Source organism: Lampetra planeri, unplaced genomic scaffold, assembly GCF_965212315.1.
Source record: "Lampetra planeri unplaced genomic scaffold, kcLamPlan1.2.h2 scaffold_636, whole genome shotgun sequence".
Lineage (NCBI taxonomy): Eukaryota > Metazoa > Chordata > Hyperoartia > Petromyzontiformes > Petromyzontidae > Lampetra > Lampetra planeri.
The window spans coordinates 16088-41538 of NW_027615459.1; the positions used below are offsets into that span (position 1 = coordinate 16088).

At 40.0% G+C, this 25451-nt stretch overlaps 2 protein-coding genes across 2 annotated transcripts in view; one reads left to right on the forward strand and one right to left on the reverse strand.

Annotated features, from left to right (window-relative positions):
* LOC144741648 (voltage-dependent calcium channel subunit alpha-2/delta-3-like) overlaps nt 1-24076 on the forward strand; it is a gene marked incomplete at its 5' end in the record, with an annotated part of 38935 nt that extends 14859 nt beyond the window's left edge. The window contains 11 exons of the mRNA XM_078624151.1: nt 11438-11499; nt 11981-12025; nt 12116-12178; nt 13831-13901; nt 16344-16419; nt 16546-16598; nt 17419-17474; nt 19284-19398; nt 23115-23227; nt 23773-23855; nt 23984-24076. Coding sequence (XP_078480277.1) covers nt 11438-11499; nt 11981-12025; nt 12116-12178; nt 13831-13901; nt 16344-16419; nt 16546-16598; nt 17419-17474; nt 19284-19398; nt 23115-23227; nt 23773-23855; nt 23984-24076 — 830 coding nt within the window. The remainder of the gene's footprint in view (nt 1-11437; nt 11500-11980; nt 12026-12115; nt 12179-13830; nt 13902-16343; nt 16420-16545; nt 16599-17418; nt 17475-19283; nt 19399-23114; nt 23228-23772; nt 23856-23983) is intronic.
* LOC144741647 (leucine-rich repeat and transmembrane domain-containing protein 1-like) lies at nt 2111-5490 on the reverse strand. The gene is made up of 4 exons (XM_078624150.1): nt 5484-5490; nt 3490-3874; nt 3180-3385; nt 2111-2619 (listed from the first exon to the last, which is right to left on the reverse strand). Exons 1-4 carry the CDS (start codon nt 5488-5490, stop codon nt 2111-2113), a joined length of 1107 nt encoding a protein of 368 aa, XP_078480276.1.
* Nucleotides 24077-25451: the final 1375 nt, after the last annotated feature.

The following is a 25451-nucleotide window of genomic DNA, read 5'->3' on the forward strand; positions in this document are numbered from 1 at the left end:
ATTGTATCTGCTGGTGTGTGTGTGTGTCCGTTTGCATTTGCAGTCACATCCTGAGCCACGTGCAGTTTGCTGGCATAACACACAGCCGTAAAAGTCAGGTCAGCTGTTACTGGTATGACCAAAGGCATCTGTATTCAGACTGAGGGAGCTGAGAGTCCCTGCTGTTGCCATGTAACAGGCAGAGACATCATAGTAGAGCTCCATTATTGTCGTAGTAGCACACATGTCACAAAACAACTCTAATCACTGCTGCATGAATCTCAAGGGGTTCACTCTAAATGACTATTCAACCCAAGAAAGAAATTAATAATAAGATGTCCTCACCTCCACAGTGCCAGAAAATGAACACAGCACCACAGATGCTCGGTACAGATGTGTACCGAGTCTGTCTAAACACTGTTTGTTTTATTCAAACTGGTGTTTCATAACTGTCTTTGGACTGCAGCTACAGGGCTAACTCCTTTGCTCGAAACAGATGGTGAGCAAAACATGTTTTGGGTCTTGTGAAGTCTTACAATTTTTCAAAAAACAAAATCAAAAAACTTAAACATAAAGGTTTGTGTGTGGCTGTGTCATTAATTACTCATCCCCAGAGGTTTAATTTCATTCATTTCATTCAAGATGCTGACATTTACTAACACAACCTACCCACTGACTTATACCTGAAAGGACTTTACTACTTATGGAACAATTTTTAAACCACTTTACATTTATAACATTTTCGGGTCCATAGGCCAGGAGGAACATTAATTAAGGACCAGAAGATTTGCAAAACAAGTTGGTTCATGTTGGTTCACTCAAATTCCATTTTTTTTCATACTTCTACATGTGACCATGCAACGGAAGTAAGACACAGTTTGACGATCTACAATTGTTTTGGAGAGCTGCTCTCATTCCACACTCCAAGACTTGTCACCACAATCCGCAACCACCTTCGCGTATTATTTTAGGACTATTGCAATTGACACTGTCCACTATGAATGAATAATAAAATCAAAATCCAATCAATCCGCAGGTGAAACGCTCCAACTCACACCTGAAACGTGAGGAGAGTGGTGAGAGTTGTTAGTCGGCTGATCATCAAATGTTGTCCCACAAACCATTTGCCACCTCAGCAAAGTCACATATATTCCCCCCCCGGCAAGTGTGCTCATCTTCTCAGACTGATTAATTGCCATTACCATGGAAATGGATGTCACATGACAATCATTTGTAATTACTTTCTGACTTTCCCCAATATAACAATTTACATATACAGCAGTCAGGCAAAATGTTTCCCTTTATTTTATATAACACATGCTAAAAGACATGTCGACTATGATGTCACTAACTTACAAACAAGACTGACTGTAGACGTCATTGAACTACTGTGTGTATGAATGTCATTTGCTAATTTGGGCACATACTTATGTAATGTCATGGAAAAACAAGCCTGAGTCCAAGTTTTGATGTTTTAGTTTTTTTCATTATTGCTTCAAAGAACGTGGGATGTCAAAAGAAATATCCTTTAAGATAACATAGTTCCTCCATAAAACAAAATCACGGTATTAGGCACAGATTCCTTAATGCTCTGCAAATATGTGGATTCATGGAACACATACACACGCCCAAGCACAAAAAAAAATAATTTGTTGTTTTCATACTCTCAAGTCAGTAATACAAACAACTTAGAACATGATTACAGCTGCCTACGATTATTCTAAATTCTTTTAAAATACCAGAGCTTTACTAATACCTACAAAACACAGTTATAAATATAGTAATTTTATGTCTACCTGTGATATGCAGATAAAATGGAATTGGGTTCATCTGGATTCTTTGGCCTGCCCCTTGAACCCGGTACAGTAGAGTTACAGTTCTCTTCAGTGCATAGTCAAATACCTGTGGTGTTTAGCTACCCAAGTTTCAGAAATGAGGTCCACATACAAATATTAAGAATTTAATATTTCTCATTTCTGTTCCTCACAATCACACACACACACACACACACATACACACACACACACACACACACACACACACACACACACACACACACACACACACACACACACACACACTGTATCCAGACACGATTAGGTTAAAGGGTTGAGGCTCATGTTATCATCTCCTAGGCGATAGCATTCTCCAGTGTTTCCTTCTCTTGTACTGTAGTATCTTTCCTGTGAGCTGCTGCCAACTCCTCATTCTTCTTTAGCTCCCGCTGATATTTTGCCATAATAGCAGCGTAGGCGCAGCCGTACACCGCTGCAGCCAGCATCATCAGACACACAATCCCACACACCACCCCTGTGATGATCACTGTGGCAATAGCGTGTCGCAAGTTGACCGGCCTCGGTCTCTGCTTAGTTTCGCATTCTGGAATATTCCCTCCACCACTGGCACCAAATCCATCTCCCATTGCCATGGGGATATGCAGTGTGTGGCTAGAGGGATGAGCATGGTTGCCGTGGATATGGCCTCGCAGTAGCTTCTCAGACTCCAGGTGATGTATGTTGGCAAACAGGTAATGGTAGCTTGTGGTCATGCAAGCATGGAAGAGCTGGTAAGGGACTTTTTGCAGGTCTCTATCTCTCATTTCCTCTGGCTGCGAACAGAGCACCTCATCAATCACTCCACCTTGACAGAAGAGATAGATCAGGGAGGTATGGTAAAAGACAGAGAGGAAGAAAAAATATGGATATAATAGGCTGTTAATTTCCTTATTTTTCTCATTGACAGCTTCTACATACAGTATCATGAGATTTATTATTCCAGGATGAAATCTTTTGCCCCACTGGCGTTAGAAGGTGTGATATGAAAAGTTCACACAGAGGTCACTGGAACCACAAGTGATTAACAACTCAGCCCATGAAACAAAAGCAGCGTCAGGACAAGCTAGCATGTTGGTGTGTCAGCTGTATACAGGAGAGCCTAACTTTTATGGTATAGTCATTACTGTGTTATCTAATGCATGTTTGGTTTGATGAATGGAAATAATCTCATTGGCAAAGTCCCCTTGTACTCTCACTGGTTGTAGCAAACAGCTACAGTGCATCTACGCTTAGGATACTGGGTTTTATTTCCCAAAAATATGCTATTGCAATGAGATGTCAGTGTGTGTCTGTATGACTACCGTAGAATCCGATTACACCTTAATTATTCACAGGAAAGAATCATCCAGTGGCTAGCGCTCTAACCTTTGAAGAGATACGTCTCCAACCAGAGTTTGAGACCTATGAGCTGGCAGTCACACCTCCAGGGATTTCCTCGTAGCGTCAGGCTGTCCAGGCGGCCGAGTGCCTCCAAAAGAGATCGGTCCAATCGTGTTAGTCTGTTGCGCGCTAGGCCAAGGTGACTCAGGTTCCTCAGACTGTCGCCCATAACTCCAGAGAAACCCCACAGGCTGAGAGACAGGACATGGTAAGAAAAGATTTAATTAGCTCAGTGCCAATGAAATACGAGCATGTCACAACTTCTCTTCTATTATTATTGTTATTATTGTCTAACCTGTTGTGTGAAATATCAAGGTGGGTGAGCGAGTGAATAGGTCCAAACAACCGCTTGTCAAGCTCTCTCAGGCTGTTGTGAGCCAGGCTGAGGCGCTGCAGTGTTCTCAGACCAAGAAGAGCGGTTGGTGAAACAGATGTTATAGAGTTATTAGATAAATCAAGAATGCGGACGAGGGGTATTTCTCGGAAAGCCATTGATCCGAGCCCCCTGATACGGTTGTCTTGGAGGTATAGTTCTTGGGTGTCTGGATGCAGTCGTCGAGGGATGTCATATAGACCTCGACCTCGGCAGTCCACTACTTTGGTGTTGATGTTGCAGCTGCACTCCTTTGGACAGGCAGTTGACGAAGAAAGGAGGGAGAAGAGGGCACACACCAGAACCACTGTGGAGATTGACAGAGGTTGAATTTGTATGATGATAATAATGCTAATACTCTGCCAATATCATATAATGTCTTTATCATGTTTCATGTTGAATGATTTTACGATGAGATTCATGTTTCATTTCTTGTTTCTTCCCTTTGCTGCTATTACATAACCACTCACATTTACATTTATCAGTCATCAAATTCCAACATGAGCGCCCAAGGCCAAGCTATGTACAGATGAGCTCCCAGGGAGATCCATGCTAACGTTCAACATAAATCTATGACATGGAAATAGTAATAATAATAAAATGGCAATGAAATCAATGAGAGCAAATTCTTATGCCAACTCCCGCCTCCCAACCCTCTGAAGACAGTTGCCCTGGGTGACTTCACCAATGCCTCATAACCCCTCACCCACTCTTCACCTACACACAAATCCATACACAGCAGATATGGGGTGTCTTATTCCCTTTGAGATGACTTCACATGTCCTGTTGCTTCTGGAACATTACAGCAGTATTTATGGTGTTGGCTGGACTTGCTCAAGGCTCAAAGATAGGAAATTCAGACCCAAGCCAATAGCATTGTAGCTGGCTAATACATTATACTCACAGATGCTGAACAGATCTCAGAACACAGATCATTTTACATGCACCAGGTTTATATAAATAAAATGGACAACAAGAACTAACCCAGCAAAACATTTCAGACTATTGAATGTCTCCTCCAATTGGACTTATCCTTTTGGTGAATGGCAGCATCTCCTAAAATATAATAACTGTTGCCATCATCAAAAGGAAATACTGACTTTTTTTCATCAAACTCATACTTCCTGAATCATCCTACAGCAGCATTCATCAGTAATCTCATATTAATCTGAATGGGCCATCGATATCAATATTTTCCACTCAGCTGAGATTTAGCGGTTTAGGCCAGCAGTAGTACCACTTCTCCTATTTAAACACATGTAAATTAGCCCATGTTGGGACAATAAAAGGTTGATTTTATTTAATCACTGATGAACTTAGAGCTTGTAGGTCTACTCTCAGGTGTGACTTTTGTGCAGTATTATAATATTATGTTTTTCAATCAGACCATGACCTCTGTTGGGATTTAGTATACTGAGGTACGCAGCCCTATATTGTATTCTCCATCGCTTGTGTGTGTATATGATTTCTTCCATCACTGATAAACATATTAATATACACACACAATGCTTACATGGACACACATAAACAGAGCATCAGCTGCAGGAGCAGAATGAGGTCAACACTGGAGAGAAGGCTCTGCTCTGATGTGCCCCTCCAGCTCCAGAGTGCATGCAGGCAAGCTTGTAATCATATGCACACACACACACACACACACAACTACCACTTTAAATCAGTTAGGCACTAATATTACACTAGCTTTTTGCAACAGGACACTCATGCCCAGCAATAAACATCACAGTGTGACTGCGCCCGTGATGTGTTTAAATGTGGAATTGTTGGGAGCAGTCGGTGTTGTGCTATCCAGTTATACAACACTTTGCACAACATAATAGCAGATTATACCAGCCAACCATGCCACGCACACATGAAGACTGAAACAATGGAAACAGCTTTTCCCAGTGATGGGCTCCTACCTCTCATATCTGCGTCCTTTAGCCGCTTGTGCTCAGTGTCCTTTTTAGCTTCCTTTTTGGATACTAATGGCTGTCCCTGCTTGATGATCCATTAGCTGTCATCAAGGAAACTCTCCTGACGCTCATCTACAGAGGCCAGTATGGTCAATGGGTTGGTATCGGACAGGCCAAGATCAACAACAGAAACCTGTGTTGCCCTTCCGATCCCCAACACTGCCTGCATGGGCATGAAACCCCATCAGGGTGGACAGATGAGAGCACGGAGCTTCCTGCCAGCCAGCCAGTCTGGGAATCAGTGGAGTTAGGGCGCTCTTTCTCTCTCTTTCCCTCTCTCTCTCTCTTTTTCTCTCTCGCTATCTTGCTCTCTTGCTCTTCAATGAATTTGCTCACTGACTCTCAGCCTGTATCTTTACATCCATTGTATTTCTCATCACACTCCTATGGCCTCTGAGCATTTTTCTTTTCTTGCCGTTTAATTTCTGCTCCTCCACTGAATCTAATTCAACACTCTGACTTCTCTGTCTGTCTCTGTATGCTTGCTTGTTCACTCTCCATGTCCTTGGTGGTGCTGGTTAGTGTGACAGTGTGGCTCACCTCAGTGGACAGCTGTGCCTCTTAAATCTCAGAGCACACATGCACACTGACATTCACATTCCCTCCTATTGCTTTAGCAATACTTGAACAAGGCAGAACTGGATCTGGATTGCAGTCCCCTACACACACTTGAACACAGTCAGAGAAAGCCAGTTTCTGTGACATGCTCTGATGATATTATGCATGAGCCACGGGCACAACACGATGGCAGAACACGCCCCCAGCACAGCAACACATAACACAGTGCACACATGCACTCACACAGCAGGATATTAAGCTCTTGCAATAAATCTGCATTGAATTTTTCTGCATGTAAATGGATGGGCGGCTAAGCTCTGTTGAGCTCTTTGGTAGCTTGAAGAAGACAACAAATGGACAAATGCTAAGACAGTCAAATTAATGAATCAGTCATGTTTAATGATGAATAGTTCAAAACCCACACGTAGACATACAGAAACAGAACCGACTTTTTTATAGTCAGTTTTTTTTGTAAGACTGTGACGATAAGCACCTCCAGCGATTAATGCACATGTTAAGATGCATAGGACAGAAATGTGTGGACTGAGGCTCCTGCACACGCGTACATCCACACTTCCTCAAATGTGTGATGACACATTTGGCCAATTTGTCATCCACAGCATAATATGTTAAAGCTATATGAAGACAACTGGATTTCTTTAAGATAGATTAGAAGAGACTCAAGCTTGTCCAGTCACCTTCTTGTCAAGCCTTTATGCAGTCTGTTGTGTTTGTGCTGTAATGTTGAAAAATGGTAAGCAGTTATTTCAAATATATATTTTCCCCCTCTGACCACAGTGCCTTTACATTATTGCCAAGCAGCTTATGTATCTCTTGTGACAAGGTTTATGTCACATTAAAGCCTCAAGGCCAAACTGCAAAGATGGCCTGCATGCTTTCCATATGATTCAGTCAAATCTCATGGTTCATGCATATACTCTAAAAAAGAGAACACTGAGAAAACACGAAATATCAAGTCAACGTGATGCATGAGATTTTTGAGTTGTCTCAACTTTTGTCTAATGTCATTGACCTTGACTAAGGTCAGCAAGGAAAGCTGAGGAAACTCAAAAATCTATATAGCATCACTTTGACTTGATATTTTGTATTTCACTGCTCATGCTCTTTTTTTTTTTTTTACAGTGTTGATCATAGCGTGGAGGTTTAAAAGCAGGTTACATCGTTTGCCAATGGTTCTGCTCTTCCCCGTGAATGTGGCTCAGCACCTTGACGTGATCTGCAGAGCTGCTGTGTAGCTATGCTGCTGGACAAATGTGCCAAATAAATGTGCAAATCACGACTTCTCTCTCCGACATCTGTGTGTTTGTGACTCTTGGATGAGAATGTCTGCTTGTCCTCGAGGTGTTTCTGCTGTCACTGAGTGAATTCATGCATGCATGTGGAAACAAAGCGAAACATAAACACGTGATTTCCCAGTGCACGTGAATACAACACATGCACCCAGATGCATATACGTTGATACAGTTATTAAAATCCCAAACATGCTGGTATTAAACAGTCATCTCCTCCTGTCTGGGATTGCTGTGATAGGAGATTGGTGTTGGATTTGGAGTGGATTTTCATCTTTGGATGCAGAAAGCCCGCTCAGGGAATGAATGTTCCTAAACCATATCTCGGAAAATTAAATGGGAAATAATGGCAAACAGCATCAACGAGACAAATTTTGGATGTTGTCCTTTTGTTCTAAGCTGACTTCCAGGTTGCAGGTGACCTCATAGCTGTTTTTAACCTCAAATGCAATTTAACAGAGCAACCCCATATGCCACTCATGTATCGGATTCATGTTTCCATATTTTCAGAGCAGTATCCCACCGTGAAACTGTTGTATTTTGTTTTATCCTTTTCAGCTCTTTCAAGTACATGGACTATATCAGCTGTCAAAGTTGTGTTTTTACATCTTACATCTTCAAGTCATTTGACTGTTTTATGTCTCAGAATTCATTTTTCCTGACAACTTAATTACCTTTATCCTTCTATATTTGTCCTTGTCTGACACTCTTTTGTTATTACAGCTTTTTAGAGTGGAAGATCCTGTATCTTTTATGGGCTAAATGATCGAGGTTGTGTTTCCATTGCTGTTGCCCAGCATCTTAAATTAGCCTCTCCCCTTGGGTTTTCCATGTGGGTGTAGAAATGGTGGGCTGCTGGCAGAGCTTCTGACGGGATAATCTGCACCTGTTCCTTTGGGCTCGGGCTAAAACAGGCCACAGCAGCACCCCACTGCACTGAACAATCACAGAAACACACAATCACACTTAATCGACAAACCAGTCCAATGATTTTCAATGTTTTCTTCTTCTTTCTGTCATAATTTTCACAGTCCTGAACTTTTCCTACCCCTACCTCCTTCTATCCAATTTTGTGTTTTTTACTACCCCTACTACCACTAATCTACTCTGAATGATCTTGAAGAAACTTAAGATAAAACTCTATTAATCCCCAAATAATTATTCTTCAAAGGAATGCATCAATACTTGATCTGAGTGATGCATTTACAAATAAAATTATTAACGAAACTTGCTGCCTTGTATTTTTAGATTTAAATAACGACAGCAGTTTACAAAACTGCGTACTTTGTCTTTGTTTTTTTTGTTTTGTTTAGTTTTTAGTAACGCAGTACAACCACATTCCTTAATGTATAAAAAAACAAATGCATTAATTTAATAGACTATTTGAAATCATCTTTTGCATTATTCACCTATAAGATTATATGCAGATGATTCTGCCTGATATCAAAGACAATGAATACTTGACATAAATGGATCATATTTAATGGTTTGGTCTGTACTAACAGGTATGTGTCCTGTGTATCATGTTTGCCAGTGATGGGATACATCACTGCCCTGTATTGAATATGGAATATGACATGAGCACTGTCAGAGGATAAAGATCTACACAGCCAGTATATGGAAGGGTAAACATCCCACAGTTAGGGATTCTCACTCATGTTTTTTTCTGGTGCGGTCATCTTAAATAATGTGTATAATGTGTCAAAATCCAAGGACAGTCTGTTTTTTATATTTCTGAGTAGGCATGCAACACAGATTTAATAGTCAAACATCAAACAATGTAAACATCAAAGAAAAGTTACAAAATCTAAATACACAAGACCAAAAATTCAACTGATCAGCGTTCATAATATTCTCTGAAAGAAAACAGGAAATATGACTTTGAAACATTACATGTAAACCGCCAGAAAGAAAACCTTTCACTTTGTTGGAACTACAGACACACTTGAAATTAAACAGCAGCAATTCATCGCGGAGTATCTGACCTAGTACAGTGCTGTTTGGCTGAGTAAACACAAACTCTGAATTTGCGCCTGTCATTAAAATATTTTTGTTGAGCAAGCAAAAGTGAGAAAAACCAAGGGCGGGGACTGGGAACAGGATTAAATTTGAAAATATGAAACCAATCCAGAAGATTCAAAGACTTTTCAACTCAAACTAATCTTCTTCAAGATTATTAAATAAGTTTATCTTGAGGTAACACATTGTTAGTCTAATGCTTTACTAAATTACTAACCCTAACCCACTGTAGCCTGACAGTGTGTAACTTATCTTAATACAATACCTTTACTCTAATGTGTTCATAGAAAAAAAGTATATCACAAAAGAAGCCACGATTATCTGTATTTTTTTTTCTTGACATAAAATGACTGAAATATTGCAGTGAGTAACGCAGAAAGACAGAGCAGCCATACTGAGCTGTGAGATGAAGAACTGCAGGTATCTGGCTGCAGCTTCAGCTTTTTCTGGAGACTGTGTGCAGCATAAAATCAGAACGCGCCTCCTCACTGAATGATGGAAAAAGTCATTCAGTCAAAAAGTCAGTCAAGTCAACCTTCACAGACATATCTTTTTTTTTTTTTGTTTTAAAAGCACAAATAACTACAGGTGTCACCACATCTACCAGGACTGAAAAGTAGCTGCAGTTTTAACATTCATCCAAAAATATTCCCCTCCTTGTAATTTACTGCCTGAGCTGCTCTGCATTTGGATGAGGTTCTGAATTTTGCCCAAAGAAAGACTTCAGACCCCTAAAACAGTAGGGTTCCTTCTGTGCGAGGAGAGGAGGAAGAACAGAGGAGGGTGAACATAAAGCCTGTGGCAAAAGTGTCAGTCTTTCCTCAGTTGACTAAAAAAACAAGTCAAAGATGTATTTATTTATTTATTTTCCACGAATGGAATTCTGGTCAGATCTTTGCATTTCACGTCCTGCTGGGATGTGGATTATGGAAATGAGAGTAGCTCTATATAGTACTGTAACTCTGGGAATGCCTGTAGGGATAACAACAGGGAGGCAGATGGAGAAAAGGGATGGATTTCATGTGGGCACAGCAAGTACGTCTGGTGTGAAACTGCATTTTGAGTGTGGTTAGCAGCAATCATGCACATATGCATAGTAAAGTATTACATTTACACACACCAACACGCACAATAAACCTGCCATATATAGACTGACCCTATATGATGCTGAATATACAGTAACTGCCACTTTTGAAGTGGCGGTTGGTGGAAAATGTTGTATGTGGCTTGCTGCTGCAGACAGTGTGTTACAGTTAAACGTCCAGCATTAATTCTTGCCAAAAATGAAGCTATTAAAGATGTCAGTGCTACTTTGCAGTTATTTAATTACATTGTGAAACTAGAAAAGCACTTGGACAGTGCAGACCTCTGCCAAGCAGCTCATTTCCACCGATATCATGATTTCCACCAAATGTTATACCGGTAGTCCTACATTCATTTTATTCATTCATTCATTCATTCATCATCTCCCGCTTCCTCCAGTTACGGGTCGTGGTTCATTGATCATCAACATACCTTTGGCATTCGAAACAATTTGGATGCCACTAATAGTCAAATACTTATTTAAAAAATCATTAGCAACGTTATTACACAAATCATGCACTCTGAGCACATTTTTATTCCTTTTTGTTCTTCATTTTTCATTTCAATAGTCCAAACCAAATTTTTTCAAATAGCTAAAAAAAACAACAAACCTCCCTCCGGGTTGATTCAACCCCCCAACCTTTTGGTAACAGACAAATGTGCTGACCACTGTTATATATACCAAAATATTTCATTTTTTATCTGTTACTTCTCCCATTAATAGCATATCCTGAAAATTTCATTGAAATCTGTCCATTACTTATATTATTTTGCCAACAGACCACAGATGAAAACAAAACATCCTTGGCAGAGGTAACGAGTAACAGTAAAAAAGACGATTGGGACCAAAATATGTTGAGAGGCACCACGCGGGAGAAGTGGGCAACATTTGCTGTTGGAACTGATCATTACTGGTTTTCTGTATTTCAGCTGTGGGTATCCAGATGAAACTGGAGTTCTTCCAGAGGAAATTCTGGACAGCCAGCAGACAGGTATACACATTAAAAAATTCAAAGTCACCCATGCAGTGTGTTGTGTAATATAATTGAGCACGATAATAACATATGCCAGTGCCTATAATTTAACACAATAATAGGTAATTACTAAACAAATGGCAAATATATAAATATGTAAGGCTAAACCTTCATAACAGTGACTTGTCAACATTTTAGAAAACAAAAGTTATTAAAATGTTGAGGAGAAACATTTTGAATGACAGAAAGTGTTTCCTTTTTTATAATTTGGTGTTGTTTTGACAAATGACAGCTATAACTATTTCATAATCTGAGAAACCACAGTCGCTGTTATCTTGTTTCACATGTAAAGGTCAGTCTGTTTTATTGAATGAAATAAAAAAATGAAATAAAAGCTGTTGTGTTCTCAACTACACGTCATCAATAATTGGTGTGACACTCAGGTTTACTATGCAGATACAAACTTTTATATACATATGTATATACATATATCTTTCAGTGCACTGCTCTAGATGGAAAATGCTCCATAAGCTGTGATGATGAGGTATGTGAGCTTTGTGCTTCTTCATCAATCCTTCACATTTCTGTCAAATGTTCTTAAGTAAGCTTTACCCCCCCCGACCCACTCCAACAGAACATTAACTGCTACCTCATCGACAATAACGGCTTCATTCTGGTTGCAGAGGACTATACTCTGGTGAGACATCCACACATACGTTATTGGTTCACATAATATATTTGAATGCCAATTATGTTTATGAATGTGCTTCCATCAATGAAGGATGTATCACGCTGATTGAGAATAGAAACAGTATATGTGCTGGTTATGTTAGTCTTTTATGAAGTATGTTTACCTCCTTCCATTTCTTTGTCTATTAGGTATTATTTCTTGATATGTCAAATACAATATTGTGAGTGTTGTCTACTGTAGGAGACATGGTGCTGGCTCATAGCGTATACACTGTGCTTAACTGTCACTCAAGCTTTGGCTCAAGAAGCCATTCCGCTGGCTGTCACTGTCCTTCGCCTACATGTACTTTTAATGTCTCTCACCGTCTCTACTTCATTTTATTTTAATTTGGAGGTGACAGGGCATCCAGGGTTCCGCTTGTCAACTTGTTTCAGCTCATTGTTATTGTGCAGTGGAAATGTCAGTGACTAACAAGGTAACATGAGTGGGATGTGTCAAAATGTTTTTAATGTGTTACAGATCTTGAGGAGGTGGTTTGGGGTCTAGTTGGTGATCTGGCAGGCTGTCTCATTTCAGGACACTTTCACTCTTTAGCGGTCTTATTTCTGGGATGTAATTCAAAAGGCCAGCTGAGTTGAATTCCTCCTAGAAGTTATTCCAAATGACCTGTCCAAAGTTCTGTTCTATTTTAGTAGTTTGTAGTAGTTTGTAGTTTGGTGGTGTATGTGACTGAAGGCTACAAAGGAATAATCGATAATTAGCAGAGTGGCTGGAAAAGACATTCATTGACTTTGTAAAGCACAAATCCCAGGCTTTATTGTTTTATTCGTTTATCCCAGACGTTTTAGATAAACGAAAACACAGAATGTTGCAAAACTTTGCTTCCCACTATCACCAACAAAGTCTCTAATTCTTTACATTGTTTGGTGGCGAATGACAAAAATTACCACAAATCTTTGATAAATAATCCGACTTGTAATTTTTCATATTTTTCATGTGTATTACAAAAAATAAGGTAGACCTTTAGACCTTATTATATAATGATATTTATATTATATAATATTTATATATAATAATATTTCTTGTGTGCCTCACTAATGTTGTTGTAATTGTTATAATGTTGTTTATTGAAGTCAATGTCCAATTAGTAACAAACAACAGAGCAGAAATAATATTGCAATAATGGATATTAATGTAGTTAGCTGTATGATTGTAAAGGTAAAGGTAAGTAGGTATTTTTATACAAACATTAAATCACAATTGAACAAATATGACAGATAACAGCAGGTTTCACAAACAGGATGTCCACGGCTGCATGATGTGTTGTTCTGCTCAGATACTGTACATTCCAAAAAGAAATTATTGTCCTAGTTGCAGACTATAAGAAGCTGTTTCCCTTAGGAAATGTTACCATGTTATGTATATGTAGAACAATCATCAAGTTTCCTGCATGAGGGGAAATCATGGTCAAAATCCTTTAGCAACTGTAAAAAGCATGTTGTTGGCATGCTTTGGACTCGCTGGTTTCTCCCAGGAAAGAGACAGACTGAACTTTTACACCTGCCAGAGTCCAGCATTATACTTTCCAGGAGGTTAGTCACAGTTTATTATGACTAGTTTTATTTTAGACACACTAATCTCGTTCTTTTCTTTCTCAGACAGGGAATTTTTTCGGAGAAGTGGAGGGAGCTGTGATGAGTAAGCTCCTGCAGATGGGCTCTTTCAAGAGGTAAGCATTTCAACTTGCCTGTGTGCGTGTGCCCTGGTGTATGTATGAGGGTATGTTTATGTGTCTGTGTAAATCTATGTGCATAACATTAGGCACAGAGTGAGAGCATGTCTCCAATCGCGCTGACAGCTCCTAACTTGGCCAATCATGTTGAGCTATTAAGCTCTGAACTCCAAGCCTTCAGCAGAGTTCTGCGTTAGGGGATTACAGCAAATCTTTTTCTGAAATGAAGGAACTGGGAGAGACTTGAAATCACAGGAACACACATTATATGGCTTGTTTTAGAACAATTTTCCCTCAAAATGCCGAAAGCAGTGAGTGCCGACTTTCTGCAATTAAGTTGGAAATCGATCCAGTTCGGAGAAGACATGCAGAGAAGCATACAGAGACATATTGTTGGTTCACGGAGAGTATAAAAGTCCAGTCTCAGTCCATAACTTCCACCTTCATTAAGCATAAAGTTAGACTGACGTTAACCACATTTTCAGGGCTGTGGCAGGACTGTGCCCAGTGGTCAGTTCTGCCCTTGTGACGTGGGTGAGGAGATTCTTGCCATGCTGGCTCATTCTATAAAAATCGTTGGTGACAAATCGTCACACCAGTAGACAACCACGCCTGTTTGTCGAAGGGATGAACTTGAAAAGCTGACAGAAAGAGGTTTTATAGTCCCATGACAACAGAGGCCTATAAGTTGTTCCATTAAACGTCGGGTGGCGACGGCTTGTTTAATATTGGGGATGACGTGTGATGAATGAATAATACAGCTTATGTCTGTAAAGTATTAAAAGGATGAGTAATAGAGCTTATAGATCTTAAGGCTAATGAATCCAGTGCAATCTGTATTCACCCAGGGCCATCTGTACGCCATTAATATGCTAAGTTGATGAATAACGTTGAGTTTGATTATTAAACATCCTCCAGTTGATGTCCACACAAGCTGTCAGCATCAAGACCATAGATGAGAAAGTATGAACTTGATTTTCTGTCAATATCAATTAATTATCTTTTTTTTTTTTACATGCAAGTAATATAACTGCTACAAAAAATGAAAGACATGTTCATCTGCACACATTATATTGGTATATTTTTACTGCTAACACCATTATCTAGCCTGGCTTACTGCTAATTGGTTCCTGGTGGTGTGTGGGAGATGTCTGCGTATTGTGACGGAGGTTTGAGCATCGCCCAGGGCTGCGGATAGACCGGGCCTCCTCAGACATCACGCAGATGTCACTCATTTGCAAACAAAGTATTGTCAAAGATCCCCTCCAATGAAAATAAAGTTTTTAACCTTAATAAGTATCATGGCTAAGTATTTCGATTTAAAATTGCAGCGTAGCAAAATGTTTCATATGTCCCACATCTGAAGAACTGACGCGGTCAACCAGTGGAGTTGGGCTTTCACTGCTTTCCAGCATGCTATGGTGAAATGGTCGTCACAGGGCCAGACATCATATCATCATTTTATTCTAACTACTTTCATACGGCTGAAGAAGTGTTCTGTTTGTGGTTTCAAAGTATCTTAAGTGTCAGAGTTTGTAATGTATTTAAAATTAGAAAAAAGCTATCAGTGATTGGCTGAGGTGTGTCACCTGACCTGGACTAAAGCAAGACTTGAGTTACAAATTTAACCTTAGTCAAACCAAAGCAATCAGAAAAGATTTGCAACTTGTGTTTGATTTCCTGTCATTGACTTGTAACTTTACTTGGAGTTGACAGGACATCTCAGTAAAACATTTGTTCACTACAAATTACAGACACACACACACACACACACACACACACACACACACCAATTGCCATTGTAGTAAATCAACACCTCTCGTTTCTCCAACGGATAAAAGAATGAAAATTATAACACTCAGGAGAGAAGGAAATAATGACAGGGCTCTTGTTTTGTACTGCTTTGAATTAACATACATGTACCTAAGAAATATTCATGGGAGTATTCATAGGTGTCTGTGTCCAATGTGTATGTGTATGTGTGTGCAGAAGTGTGTCGGTTTAAGTTAGACACCCTTTCAATAACCTCACCCAGACAGATCCAGACCTCACACCCTCAGGGTCTGCTAGGCCCTTAAATCCTCCGATATCCCCCCCAATATCCCCAAATCATACACACACACACACACACACACACACACACACACACACACACACACACACATCGCTTCGAGGAACCTCTCGGGAAGCTCTCGGCTTTCAGTTGCTTTCCTATCCCCATTCTTGCCACATTCATCCAATATATTGTCCAAAGGTAAAGCAGCACTTATAGCAGAGGTGGGATTTCCTCCCGTCCTCAATGCTTTCCATGAGGCCCCTCAGGCATGTAATGTTGGAGAAAATGTGTGAATCAAAACCATTATTACTTTATCGAGGCTAAACGTTCCTGACAAAAGCCTTTGTATTTGTCTTTTCCTCGCTGTGTTTCTCTGGACTTAGGGTCACTCTGTATGACTACCAGGCGCTCTGTTGGGTCTATTCAGAGAGTAGTGGCAGTGGACATACACTGCTGGATGTGAGTATGACAGTTTTTTCAAAAACTCACGTTGCTCATGATTTGATGTTATGCCCAGATTATATTGTGAATGAAGCTCATGTGGAACTGATGCTTCATCAAAGTTTTTTTCCTCTTTCCTCTCAGCCGTACTTTGCTTTCTTCTCAGCTGTGAAGTGGATCCTCACAGAGCTTGTCATGTAAGGCTTCTGTGTGTGTGTGTGTGTGTGTGTGTGTAAATGTCTTGTCTTCTTTTAGGACTCATGTGGGCACCCCACTTTCAGCTCACATCAGCTGTGTATGTTTGTGTGCATCAACTGTATATTTGTTTGTGTGGCCCCTGCCTGTATGTTGACAGGATCATCAGTGGACATGAGTGGTAATGGATACCTGATGTTTCCTGTATTTCTGTGATGCCATGCTTCTATTACAGACTTCCTGGGTGGTCTTTTCTAGCCAAACTGCATCATGGGAGAAGAAAATTCCATGTTAAATTTATATAGACATGTATATTATGCAAATTGCTATGCACGCCTACAGTGCACTGGAAAAGATGAGAGGACAAAGAAGGTCTACAGCCCACACGAATGGACCTTAATTTAAAATAAATGTATGTAACCTTAACACAGGCATGTTACCACAGGAACATACTGTGAAATTGTCATTATCCTAAGTCCAGTCATTAAGAAATGTCAATCCTCTGTACTTTCACTGTAATGACATGACTTGGCTCTATTAAGTTCAATAACACACTAAGATGATTCATTCAATTACAAAAGGTGAGCAGTGGGTCACACTCACAGTGTGTCAGTGAAGGATGTATTTACACAGCAAATTTAAGATCAACCTTGAGGGAGTCAGGGGGGGTCAAACACTGAGGTAAAAGATTTGAGGCTGAGATTCATAACTGTGCACTTATTATTTGTCATTCACACAAATTGTCATTTTAATCCTTACTGCAGAAAAACCCAACAAGCCTTCACATTGTGCTCATATTGTGAATTTCTTCCATGTACGTAGCTTCTTGGTCGAGTTCAACTTGTACAGCTGGTGGCAGTCTGACCTCACAGCTAAAGGTAAAACACCGAAGTGTGTTGTTGTTGTTGTGGGGTTTATTATAATTACTATTTGGTGTATAATTAATCAGTGGGAATATTCGTGATGGATTTTTTTGTACATAATCTTTTATTAAGCTGTACTTTCCGATTAGTCTTTATTGTTTTAATGAAAAATATATCTTAAAAATATGTACAACTAAGTATCAAATAACAACAGGTATAAAATATGCAAAAATACCCCTAAAAACTGGTATTTCAGATAAATTATCAGATAACATCAAGATTTTTTAAATAAGAAAGCATAAATGCAACATTCCAAAAGAGAAAAATAAATAAGTAATGGGCATATATTTCTTATTCGAGATAACCTCTTTAAAATGAATTCTCTTTTTATATTTAATAATCTAAGTAGTCCCTGACCCCTCAAATGTCAGAACAAACAACCAGTGTCCTCAGTACTGACCTCCTGTTTTCTTCACCATTCCCCCTCCGCTGCCTCTTATGAGTCAGGGTGACCACTGGAAAAACAGAATAAAGAGGCACAATCCAAACCCCAAAAGTGCCGAACATGAGGTTACCTCAGACGACCCCGGTGTTAGAGAGGGTGTGTCTGTGTCCACACACATAATTTCTATATATTTGTGTGTCCATAGCAGGTTTCAGTAAATGGTTTCATGATCTGTAATGATGTGTGTCACATTGGTAGCACTGGGAACTAATATCGACTTTGTAACCTTAGAAAGAAAAATGACCCTTTTTGATATTTCACTCCACGTTCCCCTCCTCTGGCATTTCCCCTCTTTTCGTACTTATTTTCTTCTATGCGTGCTCAAACATATTCATTGTATAAAGTTTGAAAAAACATTCTAATGCCTAATGCTTGAGGGAGCGTTGGCTCCTGTCTAAAGTAAAGCTTCTCTAAGCAGCGTCATATTGTTGCATTAATTTCTTACCAAAACTAATATGAAAATGTTAATGAGAGAGAGGGGAGAATAAGAAAGAACAACAAAGAGAGAATCTGTAAAGCGCTTTCCTTGCACACTTATCCCGAATGAAGTCAAGCTGAGTGTTGCAGCTCACCAGGCAGTCAAGACAATTTCACAGCTGGCTGGCCTCAGGTCTTAGCAACATTTTCTATATCTTTGTACAATAGTGACACAGGCCTGTGACACGCGGCTCAAAACACTGATGCAGCAACCCGTTACAATGTCTACACAGCCTAGCAAGCTGAACTAATCCCACATGTTTCTATGTGTGTGGTGTATACAGCTAATATAAGCTGTACACGCACATTTTCTCACAATAACGCCGTACACACAGTAATTAAACCATTCAGATCACATAATGCTTCAGAAAGTTGTGTAAAAATGTGTAAAGCAGTGCTGATAAAATGAAACATCGTCTCATGGTTATGGTTAATATGCCAATGAGGATTATATTAGTCTCTGTTTTAATAAGATCACTTTAAACATTGTGACCCACATACAAACTGCCTGATGTTCCCACCAGTTCCCTCTGTGTAGTATTGTTTCAAACCTCTGGGTGGCAGAATAGTTCAAGTAATAATATGTGCGTGCCTGGTCCATATTTACACTGGAAATATCACTAATGTCACAGAAATTCTGTTTTCTTTCATACTTGTTTATTTGCAAGGATGTGGTGTGTTTAACTGCTCGCACGCAATCTATTTGCACAACTATTTTGAATATGTTTGACTTTGAAATGGACAGTTCCAGGAAACGCTCAGCAGCTCCCACTCAGATTCTCTCTTTCTGTCTGTCTTTCATCTTCTGCCTTTTCCTTCCTTCTCTCCTCTCCTCCGTCCAGCTCAGAGGATCGGTCGTACCATGCAGGTGCCATGTGACACAGAGTACCCAGCGTTCGTCTCCGAGAGAACCATCAAGGAAAACACAGGAAACATCGACTGCGATGGCTGCATCAAGTACGAGTTATCAACACAGTAGCAACAGTAACATGCTAGAAATCTCTGTAGAATGGAACCATGGTGGGATCAGCAGGCTTCATGAAACACGCTACACATCTGTCATCTGTATAAAGTATGCTCGTCATCATTCCACGGTAATGACAAATACATTTAAATAATTGGTTGTCTGTTAAAAACACTTTTATCCAGGCGATCCATCGTCACACAGACACACGCTCACTCCTCTGGCAGTTTGAAATACGAGGCTTTTAGAGATGACAGGGAGAGGTGGAAAAAAAGGCTTCCTTTAAAAATGGGAAAATGAGTGTGGTCCCCATTAACAATTTGGGCTTTTCTGTCAGGCAATTGTGGGGTGTTCTCTAGATCCCTCCAATGGGCCCTTCATTGCTCCCAGCTGTGGAACTGCCAGGGACGCTCAGATGTGTGCATGTATATGTTTGTGTGTGTGTGTGTGCCTTACCTGTTTTTTGTATTTTTTTGACTATCTCCCTCTTGGGAACAAAAAAAAGCAACTGTAAAATATAAGATTAAGGTAAGGGGCTTTGTGAGTAAGGTAAGTCTCCAGGAAATTATTATAAGTAAATGTAATGTCCTCTGTAATAATGGAAACATGCTATGTATGTGTGTGTACGCGTGTGTGCATGCACATGCACATGTGCGTGTGCGTCCATGTTTTCCTCGTGTGTCTGCTGCCAGTACAGCCCTCAAAAGGTCAATAACCACTGCCCTGCATGCCAGGTTTAAGCACGCGCGCACACAGACACACACACACAGCCACACACACACACACACACACACACACACATTATCCTGACACCACTATGCTAATCCTGCACACACGACAGGTCCGTTTGGTCCATCTTATTGCCAGCAGTGCCACCAGAACATGGTTGAGCAGGCAGGGCTCATTAACCTCCCACCGCCACATAAGTAGTTTTGAAATTAACAAAGTAAAATGCTTTTAATTTTGGTTATATCAGTTTTATTCTCTATAGTTCATATTAGCAATAGAGGATCTCAGTGATAAACATCTGTTTCATGTTACAGGCTGACTGAGGCCTTTCTCTTATTTTCATTTTCAATGGGACACATGTGTGTACTTTATGCTGTAGGAAATATACCATAAGTTTTTGCTCGTTAAACTTCTTTTAACTCTGTTTTGACTGTCTGTGTGGTGACAGTATGTGTATTTGCTCGTATTGGCTTATTTACTGATTGATGAGCGAGTGACAGCGCAAGAAACTGTGTGATCTAATGTATGACATCTGAAGTGGGATGATTTAACCTCTGTTAGTACATTGCCAGCTTCTCTTGACTGTAATAAGAGATTTTGGACAGTGTGTCATTTTTCTACTGTCTTCAAATGTCTTCAAGGGGACTATTAGCAACAATATTCATAACCATATATCCTCTGCTCCATATGCTTTCTCTCTTTCCACTGACAATCCCAGACGAGCCACGTGCCCAAAGGAACGAGGTTCAAAGTTGCAATGAGCTACAGCTTCAGCACTGAAGTCTGACATGTAGACACACTTTTATCTATTAGAGATTCCTGCTCCTCTTTTTCCTCAGCCACAATAGTCCTGATAATGGCGTCAGGCGTATTGTTGCGTATTGATTTAATGTCTAATTAAAATTTTGAAGCTGCACTGTCAAAGGTTTCTCTACTAAATTCCCAATTTTAATCTGCAATATTTGTATAGATTTTTAAATTTAATTTACCTTCATTCTAGAAGTATCATTTCATTCTGCTAAAATTACCATGAACCAAGATGGTAGCATAGTGTAGTGTAAGTATAGTATAATAAAAACAGTATAAAACAGCTCATATGATCATCCCAACCAAAATATAACTACTTAATATAAGAATGATGTGTTTACCAGAAAGTCCTGGTGCACCAAAGGTAATAACAGAAAAAGAAATAGAAATGACTACATCACTCTGAAAACTTGGCATACTGTCTATTGAGAATTTACTGGAGCTGTTTCAGCATTATTAAATCAGTAATTGTGAAATTAAACACCATAATTATACACAGTCATATTATTTCAAATATGATGACATATTAACGCATTTACAGAAGTGTTATGCAATGATTAAATCATTGGAAAATATAAAAATATCTACAAGACCCAAACAGCAAAAGCACAGGGGGTTTCTGCCAACAAAGGCGCAGAAACATAAAAAGCAAAGCATGCAAAATTAATTGAGTTTAGATAAACGCTATCATAAGTATTATCACTTTATCATTGCTCTCAGCCCTGAAATGAGCTTCAAAGCAGCAGAAAGTGGAAAGATGAAAATGTGTTGATAAGCTGTGATCATTTAGATGAGCTTCTTTTACAGTTTGTGTAATATGTCTTTTGCCACTGCGTCTTTGCATATGTTTTCTCCTATAAAACATTAGCTGGAGACAATGATCCAACTCATTTTTCCGTCAGCAGCCTCTATCTCTCTCTGTAAATCACTGTAAGGGTCAACATTTCCAAGAGGATCATGCTTGGTTGTCTTTCTCTTCAGGAAAGAATCACAAGCTAACATGGCTGTGGGAGATGATGTGTGTTTGTGAGTCCATGTCAGGCTGTTTGTATCTGTACACATCCAAATATGTGTGTGTCTGTTCCTTCATATGCAGTGTTTTAGCTCTTTCCCAGCACTGGGTATGTTCAAGGCCAGCAGCTGTGCAGTCAGGATGTGTTTAAGTCTTTTCTCCAAGAGCACTCGCTCTGTTTTTTGTCAGCATGCTGTGCTGGACCGGCCTGGCATTGTGCAGAGCTGAGCACGGATTAATGAACATCAGCAGAACCTAATTCTCCCTAATGAGCACTGGCTTGGACGATACTGCAATGGCTCGGTCGGGCTTGGTCGGTGAGATAATGTTAGTTTGCAATGGGTTGGTGCTATTCCATAATTATAGGCTGTTGGTGGTCAGATGAAATTGGTATTAATTTAGTATATATGAAAACAGTCCTTGTTCCCCTGTACGACCTACCAGGACTTTGGTTATTTGTCGCTGTCTAGTTCCTGTTGTCCCTCTCTGTGTGTTTATTTTTGTGTGTGTGTTAAGGCAGTCACACATGCATTTTCTCATACACATCTGATAAATGCTTCACAGTGAAAAGTCGGTTGAGGCAGGAGATGAAGAAGAGGGATAAAGGGAAAAAAAAGATAAAGAAAAGGATGGGGACTTAAGAAATCATCTTTATGTCCAACCCTTCTTCATAAATCGTATCTTTGGCCATAAATCACTGGCAAGGAGGGCGAGACGAGGCCTGATCTCTTTGACTGGTCAAACGAAGACACAGAAAACCGTGAGCGCAGAAGTGTGTTTCCCATTTATCTCCCTTTGGAGTGTTTTACATTAGGAAACACTTCATTGGTGCTCGCCTTGGATAGGATATACCAAAGACAAAAGGAACAGGGAGGTTGAGGAGGTGAAGGGGATGGAGAGAGTTAGAGAAGTATGTGTTTATAGTTGATGCCCGTCTGTCTCTGCATATTTATTGACAGCTGGCGGTGACACAAGTCATTGTCTTGATATGTGTCCAGTCTTCTCGCCGCGTCTCACAATGTGAACATTTGTAACACAAATCCTTTGCCACACATGGAAACTTACATCATTCCCATGTCTACCCGCCCGTCAACTTTCTCCAACGCTCATTCCTCCTTCTTTTCGTAACTTTTTGTTGCTTCTTGCTGCTTGGATTGACAGGTCCTTCGTGATCCAGCAGATCCCCAGCAGTAATCTCTTCATGGTGGTGGTGGACAGTAAGTGTGACTGCAGCATGTTTGAGCCAATCACAATGGACCCCATCGAAATCATGTATATCCTTTACAAGACTGCAGGTTAAAGGCAGACACAGAAAATACCAGGGTCTGTTTAGTGGATGGGAGGAAATGGTACCAGGAGGAATTTGTATTTTAAAACAAAATAGTGTTGCAAGAAAAGGAAGGTAAATAATGAACACATGAATATAGAAATGTGTCATTTCATTTTTTTTTTAAACCCAACACATATGTGTTATAGATAGCTTTTCCTGACACAAATATTGATATCCAATTATAGCTGTAGTGTGATGTGTATTTTCTTTCACGTCATCACCTTCAGAGTTAGAATAATTATATTCAGTGTGCGTGTCTGTGTAACCTGGACTGGAATAGCACAGAACATTTTATTGGGCTTTGGATGAGTCTCTTTCTTTCTGTGGATGAAACGACAAAAACACACACACCCCATCCCTACAGTATGTTTCACTTTGCATGTATGATGAGATACTAATTGCCATTAAGTCTCCTCACTTCTCAAATGGACGTTTATGCTGTATATGTATATGCGACGTTGTGTGTTATTTCCCTAATAATATCTGCACATAATGAATCTCTCAAGTGTGAGAGGCTGAAAATGCAGAAGGACAGGAGGCGTCCAGACACCTGTCATCCATTTCACCCAGAGGTATTTGCCCCACAGACACACACAAACTTGTCCTCATAGTTTAACTTCAGCTGATTATACATTTGCTCTCTCTTAAAATATTCCATATCTGTTCCACCTCTTTGTGTCTTGCCTGATTCTGTCTCCAGGAGAACTCAATGGAGTGTGGAAGAGCTGGGAGTCTCACCCCATCTGTCACTGCGACACTGCTCTGCATCCTCCTGGCTTTGCTCCCTAGGTGACCACAGCTCCATCCAGAACATTTCTCAAAAAAGTTGTCTCCACATGCAGAAAAATCGCAACAACAACAAAAAAAATCCACTCCTGCCCCTCATAAAACTGTGCCCAATTTCATCTCACCAACTACAAAGCCACTAGCCGTCCAGGTACCTCCTTGCTACACACTTGTATCTGAGAGGATTGATGATGGATTGCTATTATAGCTGTTATTTAGTGATCAACAAGGTGCTTCAGCAATATCACATGCACAATAATCTTTTGAGAAGGTTCAACATTGTGGCCATAGTTACACTGTTAAACGCACTTAGTAACTTCAGAACTGAGTGGTCCGTTGACACTCACTTCACTATGCTCAGTCCTTTCAGGTAGCAGCAAAGAACTCGGGTCTGTAGCTGGACTTAGAGCCTCATATCACTCATATGGAGAAAGTCAGGTGCACTTTCCTCTGGCCCTTTCTGACTTTTCATGGACAATTATGATTCAGAAGAAAATAATAATAGTGATGATGAAGACTTGTGGCTGGGGTTGTAATGAAATGTTTGTCTTATTATCCTGCCTTTCTTTATGGAAAAAAAGAAGTTTCTGGTATCTAAATATGACAAAAAAAGTTTAATGTATGATTTGCAAGTGGTACCCATAAAATGTGACTAAGAGATTTTAAGTCTTCTGACATGAATGGTTGTTGATGTTTGAGCTTTGCCTTATTGAACGATATTGGTCCTGTTTGTGTACTTTTGAAATAAAATGTTTAAAATTCAGACTTTCATTGGAAGAGTGATGTTCAAAGCCAATAGAATTTATATGTAGCATCTGTTCTCTTCCATATCAAGTGTTGTATCTCTGGCAGATTTCACTGATTAATACAGTATCTGCTCTTAGCGGTTGGCTGTGTTTGGCAGCTTTTCGTCCTCCGACGTGGCAGACCCACATGTGTACACACATGCATGTGTGTGTGTGTGTGTGTGTGTGTGTGTGTGTGTGTGTGTGTGTGTGTGTGTGTTTGTGTGTGTGTGCGTGCATCTGGTGTTATGCTTCTCCATCTTTCATGTACGACTCCAACAAAGAGACCTTTCTCAAACACAAAGAGATACAATAAAAGTGCACGATTCTAAAATCGAAAGCCAACCACAACACACATCTGCATTTGTTTAGGAAATAAATGGAAACAATCCTTTGATAATACTGACAGGACATACATCTGTGTTCATACATGCAAAAATAGATTCCTGTGTCATTCCAGGCCAACCAAACAAAGGAGCACAATACATTTTATATATGTATACTGTAAGTTCCCAGAGACCCCGTCACTAGCAGGGGGAGGCCCTCAGCATTGGTCTCCATGTCAACACAAGGGTCCCTGTGGTTGTCAGTGCAGTG

What these genes read in the sequence shown, in the direction of transcription:
- LOC144741647 (XM_078624150.1), bottom strand. An exon ending in CTTGATATTTCACACAACAG is followed by an intron (nt 3,386 to 3,489) that starts GTTAGACAATAA and finishes CCTGTCTCTCAG; the next exon opens with CCTGTGGGGTTTCTCTGGAG. An exon ending in GGAGACGTATCTCTTCAAAG is followed by an intron (nt 2,620 to 3,179) that starts GTTAGAGCGCTA and finishes TCTTCTGTCAAG; the next exon opens with GTGGAGTGATTGATGAGGTG.